This window comes from Stylophora pistillata, chromosome 5 (genome assembly GCF_964205215.1).
Source record: "Stylophora pistillata chromosome 5, jaStyPist1.2, whole genome shotgun sequence".
Taxonomy (NCBI): Eukaryota; Metazoa; Cnidaria; class Anthozoa; order Scleractinia; family Pocilloporidae; genus Stylophora; species Stylophora pistillata.
The window spans coordinates 21841442-21868400 of record NC_142523.1 but is presented as its reverse complement, the minus strand read 5'-3'; the positions used below and the strand labels follow the sequence as shown (position 1 = coordinate 21868400).

General features: G+C 38.0%; 1 protein-coding gene across 1 annotated transcript; it reads right to left on the bottom strand.

The window, feature by feature from the left end:
* Nucleotides 1–3030: 3030 nt before the first annotated feature.
* Nucleotides 3031–26959, bottom strand: LOC148730804 (uncharacterized). Its single transcript, XM_088761322.1, has 4 exons — nt 26805–26959; nt 4901–5371; nt 4232–4277; nt 3031–3773 (listed from the first exon to the last, which is right to left on the bottom strand). Exons 2-4 carry the CDS (start codon nt 5366–5368, stop codon nt 3688–3690), a joined length of 600 nt encoding a protein of 199 aa, XP_088617448.1. The 5' UTR covers nt 5369–5371; nt 26805–26959; the 3' UTR covers nt 3031–3687.

Below are 26959 nucleotides of genomic sequence, written 5' to 3'. Positions count from 1 at the left end.
GTAGTTTACTGTTGAGTTTACGTTGAAGTGCAGGAGTTGGGTCACGTTTGAGTTCTTCGTAGGTTCGTTTGTCGTTAACTAGTGCGTCCATTTTGTCGTGATAGTCAGTTTTGTCCATAACAACAGTAACTCGTCCTTTGTCGGCTGGTAGGATGACTATGTTCTCGTCGTTTCTCAGTAGTTTCAGTGCACGTTGTTCGTCTTTAGTCAAGTCGCTGTCATGTAGTGACGTTGATTATATAGTGGAGGCAATTCTGCTTCTGATGTTATCCTGGAACGATTTATAAGGCAATTGTTCCGACTGCCAAGCCTCCTACATCGGTGAGACTGGCAGAAACCTCACAACAAGACTGACTGAACACAGACGGGCGACGAGGAAAGGTGATGTCAGCAATCACCTTGCTGAACACCATCGACTTACCACCAACAACATTGACTGGGACTCTGCGCAATGCCTAACCTACAGCGCTGACTATTTTCAAGGACTGACTCTGGAAAGCTGGTTTACTAACTTAGAACAGACTCCCCTAAACAGATGTCAACAACTACCCGCTCCATACAAACGACTCATTCACGACATAAACATCACAAACGACCGAAAAAGAACGACCTAACTTTACCGACAGATAGAAATAGACCGATCACGACTGACTTACGTCACTTGAGTCTTACAGCCAGTAACATCACGGAAAAACCAACCGATCATTTTACACGAACTGGACTAAGAACATTCTACTGACAACAATCATTCACTTGACTCTGATGATGACTTCCGCACAGGTTGTCGAAACGTCAGTCACTACCACCGACAACAGTCCTTCTCAAGACTACACTTACCCGGACGATCGGACTACACCTTCACATGTTACCCCCGGGTTCAAACCATTTTCTGCATTCTTATTCTTGTTAGGTAGTTAAATGTTAATCTAACGTACATCCTATTTGACGAGTCATGAAAAGTTTCCTTGGAATGAAACGGGCTTGGAAATGTGATGTCTTCGTCATTAGCTCTTGTTTCCTGGCCTTCAACGTTTCGAAGTTTTGTTTAATATAATTTATCAAAAAGAATTTCATGTTCTGAAACCTTGAAGGGATGTGACCGTGCACCACGCGATCTCTTAGAGACCAACAGAGACACATCAATTAAGGAGAAATATCATGACGTGTTTTACCATTCTATTTTATAATAATGTCATTTAATATGCAAGGTATTTTCATAGTTTTTAAGAACTAGATGTCTCCTAGACTAAATAACAATTCATCTTCAACGTCTTAAGAAAAAAATGTGCTTCAGCAAATGAAAATTTCGATGCATTCGATATGCCGTCATAAGAGTTAAAAAAATTTAATGTCAAGACTACGAAGCTCTTTATCCAACTAGAAATTAAGATAAGAATAATAAATCTTACAGATCCACTAAAAAAAGTCCTTGGGATCTAAGTTTAATCATGAACTAATTTTATCTCTGCTTAGGAATCGTTCTTTACTAAATCAACGACGCCGTTTGAAAAAAAAACTTTTTACATTCTTGCTATGTCTCTTTTGAGGAAAGCGTAAGCTATAGGGTTTATTGCAGAGTTAATGACTTGTAAAGGTATTTTGCAATGGAAATTGTTACATTCAATGAAAAAACTAGTTAAAACTAATATGCTACAACGCACATCTATCCCGTAACACAACAAAATACACACGTTATTTTATATACCAGTGCCACCAATTTTACTGCTGATGTGTTTTGGGTTTTTTTCCCTCGCTGAAAATCTTCTTACTTTCTTTTTCAGCGGCCTTTTTCGCCTCCTCAAGTAATTTGGCGTATTAATATGGTGCTTGTTTAGAAGCTTCTTTTCGTAACAATGGCGAGGTTTCTTCAAAGTTATCTTGCCCACCCGGCCTCTTATGAACTTTTTAGCAGCCTGCTTCGCTCCCTTGGCTACTTTAGCGTCTTTATGATCTCCTAAGCTCTTGATAATCATTATGTCGTAAGCTAAATACCCAGAAATTTCAATTAATTGTGGTCTTTTATCAGGGTCCATTTTTCTGGTCTCCTCAATGCCTCTGTCTATAACATATTCACATCTGGATCAAACGGGATTTTTTTGCCATACATCTTCTATCGCAATATCCCTGCTTTTCCGCCATTGGCTGCTAGATATAAATAATTTGAAAGGGCTAAACCTGTGAGCAAACAAGATTTGAGGTAAATTTTTGACCGATTAGACAGCTTTGTTTTGTTCTAAGTTTGTCTACCTCTTGATAATCGTTTCCCCTGAAAGAATTCGGTTAATCATTACCAGAAATTTGACTCATCGATCACAGAAGATTGTATTTATTTATATTTATTTGCACTTTCTGCACATTTTTAACGCGGACTTCATTAAAGCTCCATGATTTCTGCAGAGACAATAGAAACTAATTTGGAAAAAGGAAAATAGTGCACCGCAAGTAAAAACATCTGAATGGCGTTTGGTGTTGTTTCCTTTCGATGTTGTTGTCTTTCGATTTTGCTGATTTTGTCGTAGTGCGTTCTAATAATGTTATTTAAGAATTCAGTGTTCTCACTATGGAACTAAATTTCATCGGTAAAATTCCCTTAAATGAACTTCATTTCCCTGGAAAAGTTGTGGAAATATCAAAATTGCTTCTTAGGCCTGCAAACGTTAGAAACTCTCCGTACAGATTATCAGGTCACGATCGCTACACCTATTCTGGCCACAAAATCCGCGTTTTCCCCCTTTAAGTTGAAGTATTCTTCAGTAACTCTTTATAGCTGATTACTACAAAGATCACTTACACTTTGTCTTAACCTGCAGGTCACATAGATGATTTTCGGAAAAAGTCGGCTCACAGTACGGCTCACAGTACGGCTCACAGTACGGCCTCGAACTCGCTAAGTAAGAGGTATTTAAACTGAAAAACTGGGCGATCCACTCGGTCGATCGAACCTTGTAATAAGATTTTGCCGTAGAACTATCATAATGATTTCGGAGACGGTGCTAGGAGCTCATTAAAAATATGTGGAGATACAAGAAGTAACGAAAACTCGTTCATACATTGGCATGAACAAATTTATTTGCGTCTCTACTTACATGTACGTTTGCATTGATAAGTCAGAATGAGCAAGAATCATTCGCTTTTCGTATAGCGGTATAGTTATTATCATTATTATTGACGCTATGATATTCCCGAGGTCTAAACATACTAAAAATAAAAACTCATCGTCTCTCTGTATATGAAAATGCTTTCTAAATTGAAATTTCCACCATTACATTGTGATGTTTTACTCGAAGGGTCATCGACAACGAAAAAGATTGGTTGAGATCGTCCATCTTTTGCTATTGTCGCTGAAACTAAGGTTGATCTAAACGAAATACACTTCTAAGTACTTGTGACATTTCTTCTTAGTATAACAACGAAGGTAAAAGTTCATCAAACATTAAACTAGGATGTAAAAAAAATAAAGGTGGACAACTCTCATTCTTACAGTCGGGGAAAATAGCTAAAAAATGTTTTAAGGCAACAATTTCCCAACCTTATGAGAGCAAGCAAAAACAAAGGATCTTTGTGCATGGTCACTTGTAATAAAACGTATGATAGATTATTGTCTATTCATTAGTTCTACTCTTTTTTTTTTTTTTCGTTTAGCGTTTGAGTTGATTATCATATGACGTCTTGTTATTACTATACTTTTTATGTCATTTTTTTTCCCCTCTTCTTGGTCATTACGTCCAACTTCATGTCTTCTGGTTTTCTCCTTTTTCCCTTCTTTTTGTTATCTAAATGAAAATTTAAAATATTGTTAAATCTATTTCATACATGTTGTATTTCTTCCATCATGTCGTGGCTAATAACCACCCTATCTTTGTGGTCATCCCAATTAAAGTAGTAAGAAAATTTTATGACCCGAAGACGTAAGTGAGGGGGACATTCTTTAATTTCTACCAGAGTCAAATATATTCAAATACTAGAAAAAAAAAGGACTCTCTTAGTAATTTACATCTACTTGGAACTATTTAATTATTATGGTAGAGCAAGCCTATTTCTCATTCCTTTTAAATGGGATGAAAACTGGGTCAGAAATGATGATTTAAGATTTTAATTAAATATACAGACGACCCCAGTTAGTTAAATTTCAGTGATAATGATGATGTTCGTATTACTCTTAAACATTGAGGCTTGAAGTAAGGTTTGAAAGGCAAGTGCAAGACTAGAACAAAAACTAATCAAAACATACCTCTGGCCTCAGTGGTTGCGATGAGATTCCGCTTAGGTCTTTTTCTCTAGTTGCAAAAGAAAAGGAAAGGAATAAATGTCAATTCCAGTCCCCTATTCTTCGGAGATTTTTCCTACGTATGTTACCCACCATTTGAAATCCTGATAATCTAAGAACAAACCATGCTCCTTAATTTTGTTTTGGATAATTGATCCATTTACTTATGTCTTCCGATTCCTCGGTAATTCTAGGCCTCTGTGAATTGACAGACCCATACCAAAATACAGCCCTCCCCTCTGCCACACTTGTATTCATGAAGCATGACTTGTATCGCCCCATCTATTAGACTTTCTTTGGCTTAATAAAATTCCTTGTAGCAGTCATCAGAGTGCTTCTTACCCTTTGGGGCAGTTGCTGTAAAATCTTCGATGTCATTCTTTAAATTGCCTGAGTCAAGCTCATGATCAAGGCTAGACATGGAGAGATTCTCTCTAACAAAATACCTTAACGCGACGGGGTATCCAGAGCAACTTATTGAACTTCACTTTCAGATGCAGTTGAGAACCATTTCTAGGGAATAGTTCTCCCTTTAGCTTTTCGGCAATCGATAAATACAACATCTTTGTTGATAGTATGATACCACTGAACTTATATCTCTTCAAATTCTTCTCTTTGTCCACCGTTTCTCACCTTTCTTTGTATTCCCATTCCTTCGAATTTGCTCTCGAGTTGTTTCAAATCCTCTTGCTTAGAGGTTTTTTCAGCAGTTTGTGGTTTTCCCTCGCTAAAAATCTTCTCTTTTTTATCTTCAGCCGCCTTTTTTGCTTCTTTGAGTAATTCTGCGTTTGGATAACGTTGTGGTTTTAAAGCCTCTACTTGTGATTTCATCTTTTTCAACTCGTCCTTCATGAGCTTTTCAGCGGCCTCCTTCCTTCCCTTGGCTACTTTAGCGTCTTCATGATCTCCTAGGCTCTCGACAATCATTATGTCGTAGGCTAAATATCCTGCGGTTTCAATAACTTGTGCTCTTTTCTCAGGGTCCATTTGTCTTGCCTCCTTAACCCCTTCTTCGATAACATATTTCACATCTGAATCAAACGGGATTTCCATGCCAAAAATCTCCTCTGTGCCATCGCAAAATTCCGGCTCGTCCGCCATTGGCTACCAAATTAAAAAAAAAATTGAAGGGTTAAACCTACGAGGAAATGAAAGATTTAAGGTACGTTTGTGACCAATTTGACACTGGGAATTTTTCAGTTTATGAAATTGGCCGCGTTGTTTTCATTTAAGTCATTCTACCTCTTGAGAATCGTTTTCCCTGAAAGTATTCCTTCAATAACCTTTAGAAGTTTAAGCTGGCTCGTACCGGTTTTCATCTTTTTGATGGTTTATAACTTTGAAAGAATACAACAGAAAGACTGACCAAGGCTAGTTGAACACTTTTACGGGGTTGAATTACATAATCATTGGTTATCCAAAAAGTGTCATTTCGTCACTAGCAGTTTCCATGGCAACGCTTTCATAGGCTTATTCAGACGCATTTTTAGCTTGTGGCTTAAATAATTCGAAAACTAACCCGGTGACCCCCTGATTTTTTTCAGTGATTGCTTTTGGCACTTGAAAAGGAAAATGCACAAAGATTTTTAAAAAATTATACGGAGCGGAATTTCAGAAAATCTACAAAAAGGGCAATTTTCACACATCACAAATTTCCTTCCTTAGAATTTTCTATTTTAATTTCTGATGATTCCTTTCGACGTTATTATCATATTGGAACAATAAAAAGAAGGGGCCACCGGACTTGTTTCCATGCAATAGCTTTCGCAAGTTTAGCAATTTCCACGCGTGTTCTCGCGCATTTAAAAATCTGGATTCTATAAGATCGACATTTGCTCATGATCTGTTTTAGCTACCGCTGACATTTGCGTGTGCTCGCGCGAGTACCTACGATCTTATGTTTACAGACGTTTACTGCTAAGAAAATCATTAAACAGCCGTCAAAGACAGCATCCCGAGCTCATCTTAAAAATCCTACACATGACTTCTGGCTATATCATATTATTTTCCTTCAAGTTTCAAAGTCCTCTTCCACTTCAGGTAGATTATCCTTCACTTGAATTCTTCTTTTTTCGCCGTCGCAAGATTTCATATCGGTTGTATATTTCTTTTAAATCTGAAGTGAAGCAATCTTTACTTCTCCGAAAATCGTCTCCGAAAATCGTCTTCGTTATCTTAGTTTCTATCTCCTGCATTCACAGTGGCCGCTCAACACATCAAATACAAGCTCTTAGGTAAACTCACAAAAGTAGAAAAAATTCCACGCGCCGCCATGTTTGTTTTGAATTTTCATCTTTTGATCTCGCGCTTCTTTCGCACGTTTCTCTCACGCGCGTCACGCAAGAGTGACCTGTTCCCCGCGCGAGGAAACTGGTACGAACCACCTTAAAAGTAGCTGTGTGTGTGTGCGTGTGCGTGCGTGTGCGTGCGTGTGCGTGCGTGTGTGTGTGTATGTGTGTGTGTGGTCCGCGGAAATCATTGAAAGGGGGTGCTACCTCGAGCCATCGATATCTCATCAACTACAGCTGAGGCGTGGTTTAATCTAAATTTGACCAAAAAATTAGAATTTTTGACTTAATCAAAATTCGAGACGTATGTCTGGCTGCTTTTTACTAATGAAACCCACATTAGCTAATAAAAAATCTGGCGCTCCCATTTATTATTGTGGTTGCAATAACAAAGGCAATTTTATTCTCGTCTGTTGATCACAGCCAAATTAACTGGGCACAAAGTAGAAAGAAAACCGCTAAGGACACATTACAAGTAATGTTACTCGACCTAGATTTATTAAAATTTATTAAATGTTTGTTAAAATACAGTTTAATCGATCGCTTGCGCCGTTATTAGATCTTATCGTTTTCCCTGCGCGGTAAAAGTGGAAAACCTTAGGAATTTTCGCAGACTAGATTTACACAGAGGCTCGCGAAGAAGGAAAAGTTCCCATGTTTTTTTGGTTCTTCAAGAAAGCTGTAGCGACAAACTAATAGAATTTTCACTCAGCAGTTTTCTTCAAAATATTTTTTATAGAGAACTAAAAGCCGCTTACAAAATGAATGTGCACCCAAGATTTATGGCCTCGTCCAAAAGTACACAAGAGTGACGGCGAGTGGCTACGAGCGATCACGAGTGACCACGAGTGACCACGAGTGAACGGGAACGATCAAAATTGACTACGTTTGATCACGAGTGATAAGTAGAACTTTGAATCATTATTGAAAAACGAGTTAATTTTCCAGTAATCAAGTCATCTGCGCTTAAAATGTTTCTGCCTTTAAAAGCACACGCAACCCACAATTGCTCTATTCGCTCCGACGACGGGCTAACGCTCGAAACGTCAGCTATTGTTATCGTTACGGTGGCCAATTTACCATTTCAACTTTGTTGATATATCCAAATTATTTCGTTACTCCCACCGACGCAGCCCCAAACAGTTTCTTTCGAAACTATCAGCCTTTATGCGCTTAAAAAGATCGAGTTGTTTCGCTTTATGGATTTAAAGGGAACCTCCACTCTTTTTACAAATATCGCCCAAAATGTTCCAAATATACTTCTCAACAGACCTGGCATAAATATTGCCTTACCAAGAGATTTTTTTTTTTTTTTTCTTGTCGTTCCAAAGAAGGCTCTTGCAGCCACTTCGAATTTCTCGCGGCCGTCATCTTAGACAGTGCGCAATGTATTCTGGGCTAATGATATGTAATGGTTGCTCAGTGCAATTGCTGTGCACTTTTTCATTATTGTTAACGCTATATTGCTGTCGTCTCGAGAAAATTTGGTAGATTTGTCACCGATCTGGTCAGGACCTTATCAAAGCTTTCATTTGAGCAGGGGTAATAGAGGTAAATTTGGTTAACACCTTACGGGCTTATCACGAGCCAACATGATGACCAACTCCCTGTTAGCTTGTTAGTTCAGTTGGTAGAGCATTGCACCGGTATCGCAGAGGTCATGGATTCAAATCCCATAAAAGGCCTGATTCTTTTTCTGCCCTTTTGATCAGAATTGAGCAGAAGTGATCACTTTTGCTCAATTAGTTTTCATTACTGCGAAGATCGCTTTGTGTTTTATTTGTTAACCTGCCGTTCACAGATATGATTTTCGTATGACAATAGTCATTCATTTTGTCAAGTGTTAAGAAATAAATACAAATATTATTCACCAACATGGATCAGTCTGTAATGGGTATCCAAGACTTCGGGCACAGTTTTTCCCAACACGGACCTCCCGTCTGGTAAATCACATACAATTACTGATATCTCTGATCGAAAGCACTTAGTACGTGGGCAATAATTTGTCAATTTAGTGGGCTGTGTTTCACTGTACAGCCCGCTATGTTCTAAGGTTTTTTTTAATTGAAGTCTTTCCCCTCTATTTAAACTAAGAGATTTACTAAATATGTTTTCTCAATTCGTATAGTAGCTTACGGAACCTTGTTGTTTTCCTTTTCGATTTATGGCCAAAGTGCGCTTCGCGCTTGGACCATAAACCTGAGCGGAAAAAGTCGGTCTTTGACTCATAGTACGGCCTTCAGCTCGTTTAGTAGGAGGTATTTACACTGAAAAACAGGGCAATCCATTGGGTCGATAAAGCCATGTAAAGAGATTTTGGTGCAGAACTATGATTCGAGACAATGCTAGGCGCAATGAAAACTAATTAAAAATATATTGAGATACAATAGATATAGAAAACTCGTTTACACATTAGCATAATCACATTTATTTGCGTCCCTATTTATACGTGGCATTGATAAGTCAGAATGAACAACAATCTTTCGCTTTTTATTAAGGGCATTTTTTCTCATCATTATCGTTGCCTTTACAACATCTGTCTCTCAGAGGTCTAGACATACTTTAAAAAAGTATTTCTGTAAATTAACATGCTTTCTAAATTGCATTTGCATCATGATTGCATCACATTGAAATGGTTTAACGGTTTTAACGTTCATCGACAACGAGAAAGATTTGCGGAATCATCCATCTTTTGCTATTGTCACCCCTAATCTAAGGTTTACCCAACGGAAATGCATTTATAGTACTACTTGTGACAATTGTTGTTAGTATATCAGAAGTGTAAAAGATGATTTAAAGATATCGGACAACCCGGTCTGAGACAAACTCGGAGAAGCTTCAAGCTTTTTCGTTTATTCAAGTTGTTCTTATAGTTTTTGAAACGTTCGTTGCTTACCGTCCCCAGATTTTTGTTTCTACGTTGGAAAAACACAACGCAACTAGCTCGAGCGATCGTGTTGCTTTGAAGGTTTGTCTTCTGAGATAAAGCTGCCCGTATGTAAGGCCACAAGACTCATTACGAAGGCTGCGGTCCTATATATAAGCAATTCATGTTGCCTGTATTACCAGTCTGATCCGGGCTATTCGAAAGATGTAAAAAACTAATATAGGTCTGATATCCTCACGTGTTATGATCATCAATTTCTCCCTTCTTACTCTCTAACGCCAACTATTATGCTGTGCATGTCCGATATCGGCGCTACACTATGCAACTTTTTGATGAGGATAACATTTAGCGGCCTTTCTTAACAGTGCCGGCTTTTCTAGAGTGTGAAACGTAATTAAAAGACATTAATCAAAAGCAAACAGCCGAATGAAACTATTAACGGACAAGGTTTGATTCTACTTCAAGCTTTCACAATTGATTTCTCAGTGTTCCCTTTCAGGGTAGAAATGGAAGCCAACTTATCACTTTGGTTATATATGAGTGTAATCTAGTCCCTCTGACACACGAAAAGCCCATTGTCCCCAATGTAAGACCAGCTGTATGGTGCCCTTGCCTGCTATGTTCCCAATCATTTTCTCCACTTGTGGTATCGAGTTTTCGAGCCTAGCGATGTCATCTGGACCTTTTCCTTCCTCCCACCAATTTTTAGCTTGCGTATCAACAAAAACATCTCTTCTGAATTTTTTTGCAATAAATTTACGGAGCCTCCCAATACGTTCATTAAGATCCTCAGGCATTTTGTTTTCATTTTTGAGCGAATGGCAAATATTCCGCATTAATATGGTGACTCCGGCTAAAAGCTTTGATTTTGCATCACCGAAGTCTTCAGCATTTTTATGGTTATCGTAGGTTTGACCTTCTGGGGTGTGCACAGTGCTATTTTCAATGTTTTTCCTTACTTGGTCGGTCAAAGGCGCGGCCCGAAGCACACAGTCTACAGGAAGACCACCACTTTGAACTTTAGTTATGATATTCATATCTATAAGGTTTGAATAACTATAGCCTTTGAGATAAGCTTCACCAAAGGTATCGACAAATTCTTTTATAATATCACGGTATATGTCTTTCACACCATTGTTAATGACATGATGGCCTCGTTTGTGGTCTGGTGACGCCATATGCTTCTTTGTCTTCTTCAGTATCTATGCCCTTTATTGTCGCTCAACTTTAAAGAGGCTGACTCCTTTTCCTCTTCTGTATCTTCACCTTAGTAACGAGGTAGCGAGTATGGTCGTCTCCTTTGATCAACGGTCAATTCCTCAAATCAGGACTTTTTGCAACACAACTGTGAGGAAGGAACGATTCCGTTAAGAATGATGAAATAATAATAATAATACGTTAATTGAAGCTCTCCCGTAGGAGCTTTTCAGCCACAATGTACACTAACTAAGTGCTTAAAAATCCCCACTGGCAGGAGGTAGACCAGGGGGCTATTTACAGAGCGCAGCCGAGGAGACGAACTAGAGGCAACCGAGTACAAATCCATTGAGCGGCAGGGTGGAGGACTTGAACCCGGGGCACCGGATTACAAGTCCAGCATCCTAACCACTCGACCATGCTGCCTCCATAAATGAATATGAAGTCAAAATTAGTTTAATGTTTTGCTAGGATACAGTGTGAATTCTTTGCTTACCAGTATTTGCTTGTATTTGCTGGATGACTGCATGATACTTCCTCAAAAATTTGTTCGTGACTATCGAATCATGGCAAAAAGAAATCGCCTGGCCGAAGAATCTGAAGGAATTGAATTGAGACGGGGTGTTTTGACGTGGACGCCCAGAACAGGACTAACAATTGGGAAAAAATATATTTTTTTTCGACAAGCTAAGGACTTCTTCTCTCAGAAAAGGGTATAAAAAAACGACTCCAAAGCAGTTTCGGTGCAGTTGCAAATTTCAATCTGTTACGAGGGCTGGAAGTGTGATAATATGGGGTAATAACATAGCTATCGACTCTATTCAAGATAGCTGTTCGAGTATAGAAGCACATATTAATTACATGAAGTCGATTTGTGTTGTACGACTGCAGGGATAGGTCAAACTGTGTACGCTTCCACGGTTTACTTCCCGTAAAGGAGTGATAGCGAGTGAAGCGGGTTCAGTTTTGTCAGGGTGGAGAGAAGTTGAGCGATGTGTGATGCACAGTAGGACTGGCACGAGCGCTCTCTGCGCCCTTCTGGCCGGAGCGTTATCAAGTCGGCAAAATTGTCCTCTCGGAGAACCGAAAAACTCTTTTTCTTTCTGCAAAGATTTCCCTGTAATGGTCATGATTAAGCAAGTTTTTGACAGGCTTGTCACGTTACTTAATTAATTCGTGTCTGCATTAATATTTATCAATATTTCTTTGCGTTGGGTTAAAAGTTTACTTTAGTTTGAAATTAACAAATGTTTGCTTTCGCCTGGACCTTGTCGTTTATTTGAAAAAGCAATTCCTCCCAATTCTTCCCAACCCAAAATCTTGCATGTGTTAAAAAGCGATAAATTTTCTATGATACTTAGAAAATTCAGTTGGAGATATCCGAAGATTACAGAAATGTATGTCTTCAAACTTATTGAGAGCAATTCCCCGAGACAGTGAAGCAAAGTTGGAAATGAAAATTTTTAACCCCCCTTCTTTTTTTGTGTGGAGGTAGGTTACCTAGGAAGATGAACAAAAACAGTCACATTTGGATCGGCAGGTGTGTCGTTGCCATGGTAACAGGACTTGATCACGTGGGCCTGAGGTCTATGTTTTGACTGTAGAATTCACTCTCAAGAAGTAAAAATAAACGAGTCTGGTTCCCGGGCGTACGTAAACCAATTTAAATGAAATTGATAAAAATGGTAGAGGTACCCTCCTACTTCATAAAATTTGCCGATAAAGTATTCTGGGTCTTACGATCAAGAAGGCAATGCTCGTAATACTATGTTGCCTGTCAGCCATTTTGACGAGCAGGAAAAACAAGCACAACCATATTCGGAATTTCTCCGAAAGTACTCTTTCCCAAAAAAAGAAAAAAAACAAAAAACAAAAACAAAGTAGCAGCAGAGCTTACATAGATATTGAAGTTTCTAAACATCATAGAATCGATTTGGAGAAAACTATATTTTGGCAATGGGTGTTGTATTTGGCTCAAACAGGCTTTTGATAGAGAATAGCAGCTTCAGAAGTATTTTCTATCATCTTATCTGTTATCCACCTTTGATTGATTAGGTTTTGAACGACGAATTTGATGAAATATAAATTGAAACAAAGCCTACCTTGCAACTTTTGGAAATTTCTTCAGGATGCCTTTGTAGTATAGTATGGGTCTCTTCTCAGTTCGCTCGCTCCATTTTCTCCAAAAAAATTTGCAGACTCTAACGGAAAGGTCAAATCTAACTGGCTAGCCTCACCAGACATCTACTTTTAGACCAGAGATAATGATGCATTAACAAAAATAAAGAACAATCGAACAGGTCAAACACAGTCGTGTGTCGAGTATCGAAATAATTCATCGATACAATCTATCCAAGAAGTTTATTAGATGCATCAAGATCACGGCTAAGCAAATGCATGTCTGCAACGATTCTGAATTCATTCTTTGACTAAATCGAGCCCTACATTTCGCTGTGCATGGCCGAGAAGCGATGAAATCGTTGTTTATGGCCACACGTATGTAGACCGGAAATGCGATGAACAAAACTGCTGACCGGATGTACTTTTAAAATGCGATTTTCCCGCTTTTTGTTTGCTTGTTTTTGTAGCTTCAGATAAAACGACATTGTCGCAATGGCATTGTCTCTTCTTTAGATATTTTTGGTACAATATATCATCGATAAGAGATAAAAGGACGACTATTGATCCGCTTTTTTGACTGTTTTACAGCGGTGAATAAAGAAGACAAAAGAAAAGTGCTTCACTGATCGTTTTACGCAACCCAACATTTGTCCACATAAGCCGCCCATGTTTCCTGGGTTTGTTTGTTTGTTTGTTTTTTTCTTTAATTCATTGCTTGTTGGATATTAATGATGGCCTACATGTAAGATACGTCGCTAATCTGGGGCATTAGCGTATACATTAGAAGTTACGAAGTTGTAATGTTTGACCCACCTATCCTTCAGAAATAAATAAGTCTTCTCCAGGCCGATAAATTTTCACAGTCAGTACCTAATGTCTGCCCAAATTTTGGCATTCTTTCTGTTTATTTATTTATCTATGTTTGTTTTTGTTGTTGTTTATTGGTTTGTTGCTGTTTTTTTTATTCGGTATGGGGGGGGGGGGCGGGGGGGGGGGGGCTGACCGGAAGTAAATTTGTGCCGTCGATCAAAAATTCTGTAAGAGAAATTTGCATATCGTCGTGTGAAGGAAAATATCTTGGTCGAGACAATGGAAAGTTGTTCTTTTTACATCCCAAAGGGGACGTTTGTGAGTGCAGTGGAAACAATAACAACTCAGTGAATGTCAAAGGGAAATTTCCAGGCACGTGCAAGCCCACGCAGTGGTATAAACCGTGGTGAGATCAAGGATGAAATGGATCTAGTTCTTTACCGTGCTGGTAAATACATACAACATTTCACGTGCGAATTTTTCATTCTCTTGTGACGAATTGTTATTCATAACTGAATTTGTAATTGTATTTTCACAATCTATAATTTAAAAGCGATCTTTTTGTTTTTGGGTTTGGCTATTTTGATCATGCGTTCAATAATCACGCAAGCTTCAGTTCAGCTTCATTGACTTTGATTTTTGTTTTTAGATTTATGTTATGATGCAAATTCTCAGCATTTGTTTAAAGAAACTTTAGTTTTCTTCGTGTATGGTATATTGTTGTCGCGCTTTTTCTAAGTCTGTTTGCATCAAGGTACTGGATATGCCTCAACGCATACATTTTACAAGGGTTTTTTTGATGTTAATCACGATTAAGCAATGCAAGCTGGCTTGATATTTGTTAACATCACCTAGATCGTCTGGGGATTTACTGGAGGGGCCGGTGCAAAAAATATCCAGTACAGTTTGGTGAAAGACCAATCCCAGAATATCAAGAGGAGACAGGAAAACTCATTCCCGTAGCACCCAAACTTTTCAACCCTGTTCCCATTTTCCCAGGGTATGAGATTGCTCAACGTTTAATTTTTACTTGATGCTTCGGTTTTTCGGTTTTCGTTGTTTATTCGAGGGGGAGGGGGGGGGGCTTTCTTCACCATTGCCATTGTAAAACAGCCCCATAACAAGAGGATATCATTACACTTACATCCAGTGTTACATCCTATTGCATTGTGTTACACTCGGTTAGCAGTCGTGCTTCTCGAACTTCCGGCCTACGCGTTCAGTTTATTCACCATTCTAGGCTTATCGACTGTCGCAATGTCTGACTCGATTTTAGCCGATGACGTTACTTTGGATTGTTGAAAGGCATGCATTTGCTTTGTACATTGGTGTCGAAAAATTTAGTTTGCTTCCTAGTTGGATAATATTGATAAATTTAGGTGCTCGACGGCAGAAATCGCAAGTATTACTACCATGTTTTGACCTTGAAAACTATTCTTTGTCAAGTGTATGCGGCTACTTGTATCATCATCTCTGGAGATTCGATGGAAGTAACCGTTAGATTAGAGTCTGCGCTAGATTTGGTCAAGAAAATGGAGCGAGCGAAGGAGAGACACTGGAGAGAACCACGCGACGAAAGCATCCTGAAAAAATTCCCAAAACCTTCAAGGTAGGTTTTGTATCAAGCTATATTTCATCAAATTCGTTTGCCAAAACCTTATCAACTAAATGTAGGTAATAGAAAAGATGATAAAATATACTTTTACGGCTGATTTTGTCTCTCTAAAGCTTGTTTGAGTCAAATACAAGAGCCCTCAAAATTATCAATTTTGCAATGTTTTGCAATTTGCCCCACGTGTCTTCAGCACCCATGGCCAAAATATAATTTCCCCCAAATTGATTTTATAATATTGAAACACTTCAATATCTGTGTAATATCTGCTGCTAATTTGCCTGATGTGGAAAGAGTACTTTTGGAGAAATTGTAAATATGGTTGTGCTTGTTTTTCCTGCTTGTCTAAATGGCTGAGAGGGAACATGGTAAGACGAGAATTTTCTTCTTGTTTATAAAACCCAAAATATTTTAACCGAAAATTATATAAACTGGAAGAGTGGCTCTGCCAGCTGTATGAATTTCATTTGAATTGGTTCGCATGCATCCGAGAACCAGACTTGTTTACTTTTACTTTTTGAGAACTTTTGCTCAAAACATGGTCCTGAGGCCGACTTCATCTGGTGCGGTTACCATGGCAACGATAAATCTGCCAATCCAAATATGGTTGTTTTTGCTTATCCCCACAAGGTAACCTACGTCCACACAAAAAATTGAGGGAGGGGTTAAAAAATTTTCATTTCCAACTTTGCTTCACTTTCTCGGAGAACTGCTCTTAACTTTTGTTGGAATGCACTCGTGGATCGCTTCCCCATTACTCGTAAAACAAAAGCTTTTGAAGCCTCGAAAACAAAATATCCTCAATGAGTAAAGAAAAAGGGTTCGGAAATGAATTTCATGGCAATAAAAGTTGGCTGACAACATGAAACGCGGCCTAAAAACCTGTTGTAAAAGTAACTAAGACAGTTAAGAGGATCTCCGTTGAAAAATGAAACATTGCGTGGCAAAGTTAAAACGTTTCGTTTTCAGTTACGGGATCGATTTGGTGACACCGAACAGGTTTAAAATAAATCAAGATTCACTCGACTCGCCTATCAAAAACAACTGCGCTAGAAAAAGCTATCATAGTTCCAAATTGTTGTACAAATTGTCATAGTCTAAACACCGTGATTTCATAAAGATTAGATTAATCCCAGTATTCAAGAGAAGTCAAAAGCTTATGGCTCTCCTGTGTCAGTGTTGCGTAAAGCGGTAGGCGAAAAAAACAATAATTTTGAGCATGTGCCTTTGTTCAGAATTTCGTAAGATTACAAATGACATTACTAGAGTTGATGATCTTTCAAAATATGTAAAGTTTAGTTTGGGGAAATGGATTTGGGATTTCTAACAATTCTTTGAAAATCGTGAAGAAAGACATAAAATCACGCCATCCTGTTGTGTACATGTGACCATCAGGACATCGATATGATAAAAATTGACACGACTCCGATGCATGTAGCAAAGTAAATACAATAACCTCAACTCAAATATTACATTCTTAGCTGTTCGTAAGAGTCCAAAGTTTTTCTGTTTTTCCGTTTTCTCTATTCTGTGGTCCCCGTAAGTTTGACAGGTGCACCGTCACTTTATGTCGCGGCTTGATCAAAACGGCTGCTCCTGAAAACGTCTAAACTCTGCAATTTGTATTCCTTGTGCGCTTGATCGACGTGTTGGTATTCTTTGCGACAAAATTCATTAAAACACTGATCAAGCCGAATATTTAAAGCTTATGTTCAGAGTTTCCTATCGTCGATCCTGTTCAGCATTTATCTGTTGTTTGACAGACTGTAGGCAAATTTGCTTCGCTTAAATCTAATATGTCATGAAATTTAGCCAAGCCTAAGAGCGGAGCTCCCAATAACTGAAAATTTTGCGATAAAATTTCTTTTGGTATATATTAAACATTTTTTAGCCAAAAATATTCATTCAGTATAGATTAAACCCATTGCCACTTACGTGTAACAAGTGCCTGTGAAAAGTCAAAATTTTGGAGAAACCAAAAAAGCAAACACAATTCGCAGTAAATTCTAAAAAATCATCTTTTCCAAAAAACAAGCTCCAGCGAAAGAAGACTGATTAAACAACTTATTTCCGACGAAAAATGCGATAGGTGCATATTACGTTTTAACTCGAAAATCAAAATGAAAGATAAAAATCTCTAAATATTTTCGCATATGTGCAAATGGGCATGTGGATCATATTTCAAAATGGAAGATGCGAATTTGTCCGTGAGTGAAGAGATCTCAAGTTTCATGGACTGAAGCAAGACTAAAATGGCCAAGAAATATTTCGCGACGACAAATTGACTCCAAACAGTTTTTGATTTGCTGTTATGAGCGAAAAACGTACGAATTTCTTACGTGTACATGTCGCACACTACTTTAATCACGCGAAATAACTAACACAACAAACAGTAACGTTCGCCTCCACTGTCGTTTTCCACCGTCTTGTTTTCCTCGTGAGATCCTTTTCTTTTTTCAATCCCATGATAATCACCTTGGCTAGTCCCAGTTACTCTCGTCCTGCTTGCTACATACAAAGCCCACGCGGTAAAATTGATCATGCTTAGATCGTTGTTTACTAGCCTTCAAGGCCAGAAATTGCGCAGCGTTATCTTGAAAATTCTGAAAAAAGTTCAATTTGACGCAAAATATTTTATAAACAATACTTTTTGAACACATTGTTACTCGAACATAATATTTACCGGGTCATCGAATCGTCAAATTGTCGCTAGGCCCTGCATGAAGTCCGAAAGTTCGGTTTTCACTTTACGTCCATAATTCGCATCGCCTTAGAGAATCGTTGTGTCGTTGACTCGAGAGCTTATTCTGTCACCTTTAAGACATTGATATCTATTCTTTTCCAAGCAGAGTATTCTATAGCATTGTTACTTTACATTATGAGTTCCACAAGGTCTAACTCGATCGCAAATGAACGAAAAAACCGACCTGAAAATTCTGAGGGTCGGTCGCGCGGACGCCATATTTTCAAATTTGATATAGTACTTTCGTGATAGCATACATGACAGAGGGCACGTACGAACGTAAGTGCGTACGCTCAGTTAGTCACGTGACAACCAAACGAAAAGAGTTTGAACATATTCCATGGGTATAGGGCTCTGCTCCTCGCGCACTTCGCGCTTGGGAGCCCCGCTATAAAAATTTGCATAGAGGCTGAACGAGATTGCATGACAGTTGAATTTTTCATTGGGTGGGGAGAAAGGAAGTATGCGTTCTCTCCCAATGTAGCTGATTCCTCTTTAGATCGCTAATAAACTATTTTACCAAGAATTTATCTTTCACGTTACTTACTTTTGAAGAATCGAACACCTCAATTTTATGTAATTGAAATAAACTCGTTCATGCATGTTTATTTCCCATCTGAACTGAATAAAGATACTAAATTTAATAAAGACAATACTTCGCGTGTTCCTGCTCTTGGGGAAATGGTGGAAGTTTTTTGCTCTTTCGGGAGTATAGTCTTTGTTGTTTTGAACTGATTTTATTGTAAACTTCGAAACAACGATCGTCAGAAACAAAAGAAAAGAGACATATGGCAAAAAGACCCAATTGTGGCGACTGGGAATCCCTTATTGGCCTTATGTAAGAACTACTGTCACGAACTCTTGCTTAGCCTGATATGCAAATATTGTGTTGCTTTGCGAGCGAGACGTAATTTGTATATAGTTTCAAATAGATTCATGATAAACTGCATGGGAACGCCTGCTTGAACTAGATGGCTTTCTTGTCAGCCCTCTTACAGTTTCCTTCAGAATTTTCAGGAAAAGTTGTATTAACAGTATAAAGAGTACAAATGTGAAAAGTGGGCTACGAAGAATTCGTAGAAAACTAAGCTGGTTTTGATCGTGGCTGCAGCTGCGGGCCTCTCTGTTCATGATAACCTCACAAATGAGATTACACAAACGGTAAAATGAAGTACTTTGAAAATTCGCGAATTTAATATCCAACTTGTGATCAGTTTATTTTCATGGTTCTTTACGCTTTTTGAGTTGCCGAGATTTCTAAAACAAACACTATGTTGTTTTTGTTAATGGTCACGCAAACACAACATGGCGTGACTTTCGTTGACGATTTTCAACAAATTCTTAAAACTCCCACATTTACTCTCCCAAAGTAAACTTTGCACATTTTGAAAGATCGTTAACTAGGATATTGTCATTCTTAATCTTACAAAATTCTAAACAAAGGCACACGCTAAAAATTATCGTTTTTTTTTACCTACCGTTTTACGAAGCGCGGGAGAGCCATAACTTCTTTACCTCTTGAATACTTAGATAAATCTAATGTTTATGAAATCAAGGTGTCTAGACCATGGCAAGTTATACAACAAATTGGAACTGTGACAGCTTTTTGTAGCGCAGTAGTTATGACAAGCGAATCGATTAAATCATTACTGGTTACGACCCTGTTTGCAAGTGTTTGGGATCGCCAGATCTTGCCTAAGTTGAAAACGGCTTCCATCGTTATTCTCATGAATTAACTGATATTTGAAGGAAAAAACTACATGGCATTCATATACTTACTAAAGGCTATCTATGTGTAAAAGAGGAGTGAATTTGATTTTTTTCAGCTTTGCCGAAGATTTGCGACTTTGTTCGATTCTTGCACGGCTCTGCTCTGAAAACGTTTGTCAAACACGGTATACAATAACTTATCAGTGTAACGTTCATTCATTAATATCTGAATTGTCCAAAACAATTTGTACTTTGTAAAACGTTTTTACGAGTTTCACGACAAGCACACTTTCGGTAGGTCTTTGCTAGTCCGTTGAATTTGACCCTCCAGAACGAGTTTTCATGCTAGGTCGCTTTACAAAACATCTCTAGCTCTGTTGTACCTTGTTTTATCGGCGGGGTGGCAATTTTAAGCAAAGACTTCGGTCACGATCTTTGGCCGATAAATAGCATTAATTGTCTCTTTTCTCTCTCCCGCAAATCGCTTTGTTTTTTTCGCAAAAATTGATTTCTAAATAAATTTCGTTGCTGTAAACTTGTTTTAGAAAGACCCGGCGGCCGAGAAAAAAGTTTTTTAATTTAATAATTCTTTCTCTGAAAGTAACTTAAAAACGAGAGATCTATGTAGTCGACAATTACATTACTCAATATGACTATCATTCATTTAGCCGAACCCTCCAAAACAATTTGTTCGTTTGTGAAAAGTTGAGCGAAGTTCTGAGATCTTCTATAAATATACTTTCCCTTATTCTTTGCAAGTCTCTTGAATTTGGACATTTCTGCCGTAAAACGAACAACAGAAACAAAGGGAGTTCTATAGCTCAAAGTCGCATTGTATGCCCTTGTGTCTAGCTAGAAAAGGCGTCTTATTTCACTTCAATTTTCGGCGGAATAAAGACAAAATTTTCAAACGCTATTGCAGGAAACAAACAAGCAGACTCCGACAACTCCAAAACATATATTTGCATTCACTCACAATTTGACTTTCCGTGACATTTAAAACTAAACCGAGCTAAATCTTCGCAGATTAATTGTTGGAAATAAACAATACTTTCCGTAACATCTCTGCTCTCAAGAAAACATCGTCGCTATGAAGACCATTTAACTCGTATGTGTTCGCCATTCCAGTACTGTTGTTTATTTGAAAAGTGAACATACACTTTTTTCCCATCTCCAATTGACAGGTTGCAGATCGTGAGTTTTATTTCAAATACGGACCTATCGTCTGTTAGATATCATATCTCGGTAATTTTGCCTCCATTTTAATAATAGCTTTTTTATGACGTTTTTAAAGAGGTGTCCCTTTTACTATTAAAGAATCGTTGAGAGATCAGATGTAATTCTGCGTATAAAGCAGGAATCCATATGACTGATTCTATAAAGAGCTGTTAAAATGGTTAGAGCTTTAACACAGCATTTTCTGATATTCATGTACCCGAGGAACATCCGAGGAGCCCAATCTAGACAAGCCACCAAGTCTTCTTGTATCTGGTTTTCTCGCCACACTCCTCGAAATGTCTATTGTTATTGATTCAGAACTGCAATGATTCTAAATTGTGCAAACAACTGTAATCGCTGTCATCATTGTTACAGTTGTTAATTTTGTGATCTCTGTTGTAACTTTCCTTTTTTTTCGATAAATAGGTAAATAAAAAGTAATAAAGAAATTAAGTACATGAATATTTTTAGTTTTGGTTTTTTCAACCCTTGCGAAGCAGCCGTGCTCAACGCCGGAAATTCAGGAGGGATTTGATCCTGGAGGTGTGCTTCTGGTTTCGTTACAGTACTCTTATCTTGCTTCAAGATACTTTTTGATTCAGACACTTAAACCGACTTCTCAGTCTGAGTAAAAACTGGACTTATAATGGCCATCAGTTGACCCAAATCAAAGTACCTTTGTTACTTTAGTAAGAAACTTCATCCATCTAAATCCTAACCAAGGGAAAAGCCCATTTTGTTACCTCTTTTGAAGGAATGTTAAAATTTGATTAAAACTATAAACCGAATTGCATAGTCAGATACAATGAAATATGTGAAGTTCATAAATTTTGAACTGCGGTATTAGATACATATGATGCACAATCCTCGCAGTAGATAGCGCTATTTAAGCAATAGCGAAAATTAGACCTGAAAAAAATCAGGCCTGTACGGGGTTCGAACCACTTACCTCTGCGATACTAGTGCAGCACTCTACCAATTGAGCTAACAAGTCAACTGGCAGCAGGCCGTTAAGTTGATTCGTAATAAACCCGTGAAAGTGATAAATCAGATACAATGAAATATATGAAGCTGAACTGTGGTATAAAATTTTGAACTGCGGTATTAATTTTGAATTGCATAGTGTAACACATTCCCAAAGAAGTGGTTTCTTTGTCAGTGACAGAAGTCTTTATCTCGTGGAATTATCATAATTGACAAAATCTTGTAAAATGATATTTCATTTTGTAGAATGATATTTGATTTAAGCACAGGAGGAACGGAGACTTTTGTCTCTCCACTCATGATTTAAAAACTTTTGATGGGCAGTCGCGTAGTGAAATTTATTACAAGTGAATATTCTGTCGATTGTTCTTCGAGGGTCTGAATTTGGGAAGGGGGGGAAGGGGGAATCACGTCGGTGGTTGGTCAAATTTTTCCATCTTTGTCGGTTGTCGGGGTAAATATCAGTTGATGAGTAAAAATACAGGCTAGTTATTCATATTCGTTGGGTAAATCGTGAGCTCGAATGCCGTACACTGTTTGGGTAATGAGCTCACACTCCTGCCCGATCATAAAGTAAATTTAATGACAGGAAACTCTATCATTAACTGAATCTTAAATTTAAAATGGCTACCTCTTAGGCTATAATGCTGAATACAAATATCGATAATGTCGGACGATGTCGGTTTTCAGTTAGTATTTACCTGTCGCTAATCGGTAATTTTTTTTGGTTTGTTTTGTTGGTAGTCAGCTAAATACTTTTTACCCTTTGTCGCTGATCGGTTAACTTCATTCAGACCCTCTACTTAGCCATCGAGTATGTTCCAAAATTATTTTCTTGCTCATTTCAGGGTATTTTTGGTGAAATTAATGATCTCTGAAGGTTTTTATCAATTCTCAGAGAATCATAAAAAAAAAAATACATTCAAAATTGCTTCCGGTTAGTGACCGGAAATGATAACCAGCATACGTAAACTTTAAGGCTTTAAATCTTCACGCGGTAAATTTAACTAGCATCATGGCGGATAGAGAGCAAGAATTTGACATGGAAAGAGACTTACCTAAATTTTTATCGTCAGTGCTCGATAGGACAGAGCAGTGTATACATAATAATGAAACGGATATCAATGACTTGCAAGCACAATCTGTTGTTCTCGATCGAACCGTTAGTCTTTTTTTGAGTTCTATTGCCTTAACTAACATTGAGCAAGATCGGATCGAGTGGGAATCTCTAGCTACTGCTTCTGCATAAATACTACGGGATTTTAAAAATTATCTCAAAACTCTAGCAGTAAAACCTTCATCAATTTCTCGACATAAATTTAAAATTCTCAGAACGGAAAATCATGAGAGACCACAGTACTATTTATCTCCTGACACCTTGGAAGATATTCTCGGACTTGGATTTTTATTGAAAAAAAAATTCTTGGTTGTTTGGTGTGTCTCGTTGGACAATTTACCGTAGAGTGCAATCATATGACTTGCAACGGCACTGCAAGTTCTAGTTTGTTGTCGGATATATTAGTCTTGGAGTATTTAGGTCGTCATGGGTTAACAACCAGACGAACATACCCTTAGCAAGGGTGGATTCAGGGAATACTGCCTAGAGGTGGGGAACTGTTGTTTCTCGTAGGCAATACTCCGTCCCATGGCCAAATTCTCTTTGGCATTTAGATGGTCATCATTCTCTCATTCGTTGGGGTTTTGTAATCCACGGATGCGTAGATAGTTTCTCTAGAAGAGTTGTGTTTCTCAGATGTATTAATAACAACCTTTCACAAACTGTTCTGGAACTCTTTCTGAAAGCAATTGAAAAAGATGGGTTGTGGCCATCACGTATTCCATTTTAAATCAACCGTTGAATTATTATTTTTGACAAATCCTTGTGTAGCACAATTATAAGGCACCACTAAAAATGTCCTTTCTATAATGCAACTGGTCCAAAAAAGCTATTTTTGCAACTCAACATGTTTTAATATACATTTCAAATGTAAATTTAAGAATAAATATTAGCGATAAAAACACACAACGTTTCGATGACTCCATGTCATCATTCTCAAGTGAGAAGAGAATAAAAATGAATAGTTAATTTATACCGTACGAAGGTGACAAACGTAAAAAGTTAAAAATTTTAAATAAATAATTGCGCGTGTTGAGTTGAGTATTGTCACAAGTGTACCAGCAGCAGAAGATTTATTATCACCGCTGAATAACTGCTATCCGTCCATACACTTCACCATGGAGCTAGCATCTGGAAACAAGTTACCTTTTGTCGGTATGGAAGTGCTCAAGAAAGGCTGTAAACTAGAAACTAGTGTTTATCGGAAACCAACAAACACAGGCCTATTGCTTCATCACCAGAGCCACGTCGATAAAAGGTAGAAGAAATCACTACTTAAGACCATGTTGAATTGTGCATTCCGCCTGTCGTCCACATGGGAGTCCTTCAAATCTGAATGTGATCATCTAAAGATGATGTTTACAAACCTCAAGTATCCCGACCACCTCATCAATTCCACCATCTCTCACTTTGTCACCTCAGTTAGGTCGGAAAACCCTGGAGTGCAAGCTCAATTATCCATCAACGAAAATGCTGTTCACCGAGTGGTTTTGCCTTTTAAATAACAAGAGTCAGCTGACGCAGTGAAAAGGCAATTATCAGATCTAAGCAACAAAATCGATCACACCCTTCATCCCGTGTTCAAGAGTCGCAAAATCTGTGAATATCTCAGAGTACGTGAGCCTAAACCTCCTATAGTTAGCCAACAATGCGTTGTATATAATTATAAATGTGATCTGGGTGATGCAGAGTACGTCGGGTAGACCAGCCGGCATTAACATCAACGTATTAATGAGCACCGTAATTCGGCCGTCGGCAAACATCTACAGAACGACCACGGCCTACAAACCATCGGCGATCTGACCAAGCATTTCAACGTACTTAAAAAGTGCACCGGGAAACTGGACTGTTTAGTTCATGAAATGCTTTTCATAAAGAAGATGAAGCCCTCTTTGAACAAACAATCGGATTCCATACGCGGGAAACTATTTATTTAATTGTTTACATTTATGAACCGAACACGCGCAATTATTTATTTAAAAAAATTTTTTAACTTTTTACATTTGTCACCTTCGTACGGTATAAATTAACTATTCATTTTTATTCTCTTCTCACTTGAGAATGATGACATGGAGTCATCGAAACGTTGTGTGTTTTTCTCGCTAATATTTATTCTTAAATGTCTAACAAAATTTAATGTCATTCCAATATAAATTTAAACATCTTATACAGTTTCAGCTGGAAATACAACAATTTAGGCCCAGTCTTTAAAGTCCATTGTCGACATGACACCCACGATACTGGCCAAGTCCAACAAAACATAACCCCTTTAAATGTAGCACCTTTAGCCCACCCCCTCGACTATGTGCCATATGGTCAAAACATCTGAAAGGGACGTTTCATCACTCGTTTTACTTGTACTGTAAACATTAACCAGAGCGATGAGCTAGAAATCATTGTACTCTACAATAAACTGTCCAACGAGACACACCAAACAACCAAGAACTTTTTTCAATGAAAATTCAAGTCTGAGAAGATCTTCCAAAGTGTCTAGAGATACATTGAACTGTGTTCTTTCATGATTTGCTGTTCTGAGAATTTTACATTTACGTCGAGAAATTGGTGAAGGTTTTACTGCTAGAGTTTTGAGATGATTTTCAATAGCCCGTAGTATTTATGCAAAAGCAGTAGCTAGAGATTCTCACACGATCCGATCTTGCTGAATGTCAGCTAAGGAAATAGCCCTCAAAAGACTAACGGTTCGATCGAGAACAACAGATTGTGCTTGCAAGTTATCGATACCCGTTTCATTATTATGTGTACACTGCTCTGTCCTATCGAGCACTGACGATAAAAATTCAGGTAAGTCTTTTTTCATGTCAAATTCTGGCTCTACGTCCGCCATGATGCTAGTTAAAATTATCGTGAGAAAACATAAAGCCTTAAAGTTCCCGTATGCTAGTTATCATTTCCCGTCACTAACCGGAAGCAATTTACCCCACGAGCAGGCCTTTTCTTCTTTTCTCCTTCTTTTTTTCTTTTAAACCCTCCGAGTGAAAAGGCTCTGCAGACATCCTGTTGTTGCTTTGAAATGCCGAAAGCCCAAACTCCGGGCTACTCAAGCCGGTTTTGCCTCCAGTCAAACCGGTTTTGGTGAGCACACTTTTGTTTTTCATGTAAACAGATGACCAAATCTGCGCCCACAGTGGATCAAGGGGGCGTGGAGAAGGATCAGTTTCTAGGCAACCGCCGCGCATGTTCAAACGAGCAACAACAGCATGTCGGCAGAGCCCTTTCCCTTTTCGATTCGAGGACGGGTTAAAAAGGCTCTGCTCGCAGAGTAGAAGCAATTTTGAATGTATTTTTTTTCTTTCATTTAATTTTATTGAGTTTCATTGAATTTCATTGAATTTCATTGAATTTCATTGAATTTCATTGAATTTCATTGAATTTCATTTTTCATTGAATTTCATGGAATTGAAATTGAATTTTAGTATTGAATATTGCTACCATTAATTGGCATTAATCTGCAATAAAGCATACAGAAGCAAAGTAGTCTAAAAAACTTTTGGCCCAAAATGCTTTATATACAGATACATTTTATGAACACAACTTTAGTATTATGTTTGTCGCAGCAGTTTCTTGGTCAGAATTATAATCAGTATCTGTATGATAATTAAGAACGCCTCGTAAAAACAATCACCTTCAATATAATTATCTAACAACGAAAGAAAGGAGAAAAACAGTGCGCAAAATTTACTCAGAATCGAAATAATGGAGATTACGATCATCGGCGACGATTAATTATACGCGCCATCTCATCAGTAGACGAACAACCGAATTATAAAACGATGAACAATGCTCTCAATGCTCCAAACGGAACCAAACTAAAGAGATAAATGAAAAATACCTTTATCAAGAGTGTTCCTCTGAGAATAAATAGATTCTTGACGAACAAAGTCGAAAGTCGTTGAATATAAATGTTCCTAGCTTTCGTGATGACAAAACCAACAAAAGGGAAGACGGTGCTGTTTACTTTTCAAAATTGTGTATTCCAGAATCCAA

Bases quoted from the DNA above. Each gene is read 5' to 3' on its own strand.
- LOC148730804 (XM_088761322.1), bottom strand. From the start codon at position 5,368: ATGGCGGACGAGCCGGAATTTTGCGATGGCACAGAGGAGATTTTTGGC. The intron at 4,278-4,900 runs GTGAGAAACGGT...TTTTGCAACTAG, and splicing joins GAATGGGAATACAAAGAAAG to AGAAAAAGACCTAAGCGGAA. The intron at 3,774-4,231 runs GTATGTTTTGAT...ATTTTCATTTAG, and splicing joins CGCAACCACTGAGGCCAGAG to ATAACAAAAAGAAGGGAAAA.